Source organism: Solanum verrucosum, unplaced genomic scaffold (assembly GCF_900185275.1).
Source record: "Solanum verrucosum unplaced genomic scaffold, falcon-dt-bn FXZP01000228.1, whole genome shotgun sequence".
Lineage (NCBI taxonomy): Eukaryota > Viridiplantae > Streptophyta > Magnoliopsida > Solanales > Solanaceae > Solanum > Solanum verrucosum.
This window is the reverse complement of record NW_026020210.1, coordinates 3,289,284-3,293,154: the sequence shown is the minus strand read 5'-3', so window position 1 is coordinate 3,293,154 and position 3,871 is coordinate 3,289,284. Positions and strand designations below refer to the sequence as shown.

The following is a 3,871-nucleotide window of genomic DNA, read 5'->3' as shown; positions in this document are numbered from 1 at the left end:
AAATGCAAATTTAACAAATATTACTCTCATATATTATACATATTAATGGACAATTCAAATAAAAGTGAAATCATTGATGAAATACAATTACATAATAATATTAAATCATCATAAAATTAAACTTATTTTAAATTTTACTAAATACTCAATTTTTGAGATTATTATGTTGCCCCCCCTAAATACTCTATATAATAAAAATATTATTAAAATAATCAAAAAGTGAAATAGAGAGGACTGCTATTCATCTCTTTATAAATAGAGAATAGAGAGTAAAATAGCGGTGGGGGTGGAGATCCTATTCTCTATTTTAATCTCCAAATATAGAAAATAGAGGGGTTCGGAGATAGTCTAACATCAGCAAGAGAAAAGGCACCTAGCCATCAGCTTTCATTTATATGAGATTGAGATTCAATATGCATTATATACTAGCTTCAAAACTTATTTCTGCAACAAGATTGTGTACAATAGTTCATTCCAAGCATCTGGAACACCAGCTACACACCAGTGGCTGCAGTCCATCGACGTGCCACTGGCGATTCTCGAGGGGTGCCCGTCTTTTCGTAGTTGTGTAAGCAGTGTAATATCAAGTAAATTGACAGGCATTGTCATGTTACTTAGGACACTCTTCACCACTGTCTCTCCTGCATATCTTTCACCTGGATAAGTTGATCCCTCTATTGGCTTTGTTTGTCCACTGCAGTCCTTCACCATTGGTTCATCCCAATCCTTGCCACTAAAAAGAGGAAACAGAACCAAGTTGAATAAAATGGTCTAAAATTCTACAACAAAAATCATATACAAACTTGCAAGAAAATGTGATTGATGTACAATTCATCGAAACTTAGGTGTTATTTGCTTCACGTACTACTCCCTTTGTCCCAATTTATATGACACACTTTTCATCTTAATCATCCAAATAAGAATGACACATTTCCTTATTTGACGAATATTTAACGACTCTATCAACATTTTATTCAGGTTGAGTCCAACTTATTTGACAAAAAAGTATATAAAGGTGTACTCTTTTTAAGGTTACTTTTGGAACATTGCAAAATCTTCTCATATTTTTAAAACTCCGTGCCCAGTCAACTACATCACATAAATTGGGACGAAGGGAGTAGTATGTTTGAATTAAGAATAACAGTCATGTGCAGGAAGCATCATCCCGCGTTCACGGAAGGTCCATAAGAGGATCAAACCCAAGGGATGTAGTTTGTGTAGGGCCACCTAACATGACAGAAGCAAATAGTGACTCATATCACGGCTAGAATTCGTGACCTATAGGTCAGATGGAGACAACTTTACTATTGATCTAAGGTTTATGTTGAGATTATAGTGCGAACGACTCCTAAATGTTTACGGGAGAAAAAGAGAAGTTGTCTGATAACTTACTAATAATGAACAGCAGAAATTCCTTGGAAGAACACTTTAGTCACAACAGGATCAATGTTGGAATCAACCCAATTAGCCCAAGTAGTTAAAGCAATCTTGTATGCTTCCATATGGTCCATCTCCTTGTATAATTTGTCACCAACTTGAAAATAGTCCCACCTGCGAAAAAAAACAGGACAATGTAATTTTTCTTGTAATACGAAATAACGGAGTTTGGCTTCTATTAAGTTAGTGAAAAAGATGTGTACGTTTGTAGGCGTCCAGTATGTATCCACCAATGGTAGCTATTAAAGATTAAGACATCAACTCCTTTCCACTGCTCAGTTCTGCTGAGTGAGTCGAGCTTGAGAACTCGTCCTGCTTCCTCGATCACTAGGTCAACGAGAAATCCATCTTTCAAGAATGTGATTGTGAACTCAAACTCCTTCACAAGCCAAAAATGAGCATGAGAAAGAAGGGCAGATTACATATCAGAAATTTAAAAGCAGTTTCAGAGCAAGGAGATATATTTTTCATCATAGGCCAAGTATTCGAAGAACGATGGTAGTTTAACCTCTTGGCACTATATATGAAAATTTCTAAAATCGATGGATCTATCACATATTTGAATCAGCTTCAAGTTAGATTTATCAGTTACATCAAAGGAGTAAGGGCTCTTGTTACAAATTCATAATACAGACAGATTCGCGCGTTATACTGAGTTGTAGATGAATGACATGTTAGAATACAACAAGTATTAATCAGTCTAAACCTTGGAGGAATTCCAGCAGTTAGCCTATCTGCAAGATCTAAGATCATTTACTAATATGTTATCGATCTGTAAACATGCTAGCATTGTTGAAATTGGGGGCAGATCATATCCCCACATACTAATCTAGTAAATTAGTACCACTTGTTTTAACCTGCCAACCTCACGACTCTTATTCTAATCAAAAGACTAAGCGCCTCTATTGAACATAGGTCGCCAAACTACAAGCAAGAGTTTCACCTTTTGAAGTGTCAGTCACAGCCTTTAATAGTGCTAGTCACATCAGCACGCCAGGTTCAATCAAGTCAAAAAGGCTTTGATGGCTCAAGATTTGTATTACAGAAAGGATAGTGAAGGGAAGGGGGCAGCCCTCGATTGGTCCCAATGGTGGAGCACTTTAACCAACAACAACAACAATATATCTAGTGTAATCCCACTAGGTGGAGTTTGGGAAAGGTAGGGCGTACGCAGACCTTACCCCTACCTCGTGAAGGCGAAGGCAAAGAGGTTGTTTTCCAACACTCTCGGCTCAATTAACTCATAACAAAGCAATGTTAAAAATAACATATAGACACGCAAAGCAGACATAACATAATAACGAAATCATTACATAGCTTTCAACTCAACCAAACAGAAGATGACAGAGGGACAACGATTAAGTGGACCTACCGGAAATGAGAGAACGGAACGGTTTCTTGTCCTGTCAAATGTGTAATTAGAATTTGGAACTGCAGCATGAAGCATGCATGCTAGTGATTGCCACTGGTTATTGCTCAAGGAATCCCCCACAAACATGAAATTTTTGCCTTTGAAGTTTTTCAAGAAATCTTCACCATTGAACCTATGTATGCCATAATCCAAAAAAAAATCATTTATGTTACCTATTAAAATTAAGATAAGTATAATTTACCAATAACCCAATGAGCTATCTTTACTAAAATTTAGACTTGTAAACTCAAAACTCTAGCTTCGACTCTACGAACACGAAATTTAATAGGAAAAAAAATCATTTATGTTACCTGGGGAGGTCACAATCTGTTGGCTGCCATCTATATTTGAGATAAAAATTATCTTTTCTTCCATTTTTGATGCAATTAATACCTTGGTCTATAAATGGACATTGTAAAGAATCATAAATTGGATAAGATTCATCAAAAATCCAACTTCCTTCAAAAATATTACAGCTCCTCAATTGTACTGTTAATAGATGTAGAAAAACAAGAAAAAGGTAGATTTTGGTAATTGTTTTAGTAGACATTATGAAAATTTAGAACACAAATTGAGAGTTCTTATGAAAATTGGGGCAAAATAAATAAAAATTGTAGTGTTTGATAATTAATGTGTGTATGTAGAGTTTGGTATGGATAAATTAGTTGGTTGTCTTTTTTTTATACTGGTAAAAGTGCACTATAATTAGTAAAGTAAGCAACTGAAAAATGCCATCAACATTCTTTGTGTGAATGCTATGTCCTCTCTTCCTTTTCAATTTACTTTTCTGTGTTAAACTATCTATTGTATTTTTTTTTTTGTTTTTTTAGAGTGAAATGTCAAAAAACATCTAAACTATATCTCTTTTTGAGTTTCGTATTTAAATTATTAAGAGCGTGAGTTTCTTTAGTTTGAGAAACACACCTTAGTAGTGTGTGCAATACACTCTTTTTATTTAAAAACATTGTCACGTGACATTTCACATGAATAAAACATCTTGATAAAAATTCAATAATAAACTAT

At 34.7% G+C, this 3,871-nt stretch overlaps 1 protein-coding gene across 1 annotated transcript; it reads right to left on the bottom strand.

Moving 5' to 3' along the window:
• Nucleotides 1-358: 358 nt before the first annotated feature.
• Nucleotides 359-3,506, bottom strand: LOC125830384 (protein trichome birefringence-like 42). The gene is made up of 5 exons (XM_049509567.1): nt 3,160-3,506; nt 2,810-2,981; nt 1,641-1,816; nt 1,393-1,551; nt 359-733 (listed from the first exon to the last, which is right to left on the bottom strand). The coding sequence occupies exons 1-5, from the start codon at nt 3,396-3,398 to the stop codon at nt 439-441; spliced, it is 1,041 nt and encodes a 346-aa protein (XP_049365524.1). The 5' UTR covers nt 3,399-3,506; the 3' UTR covers nt 359-438.
• Between the last annotated feature and the right edge of the window lie 365 nt (nt 3,507-3,871).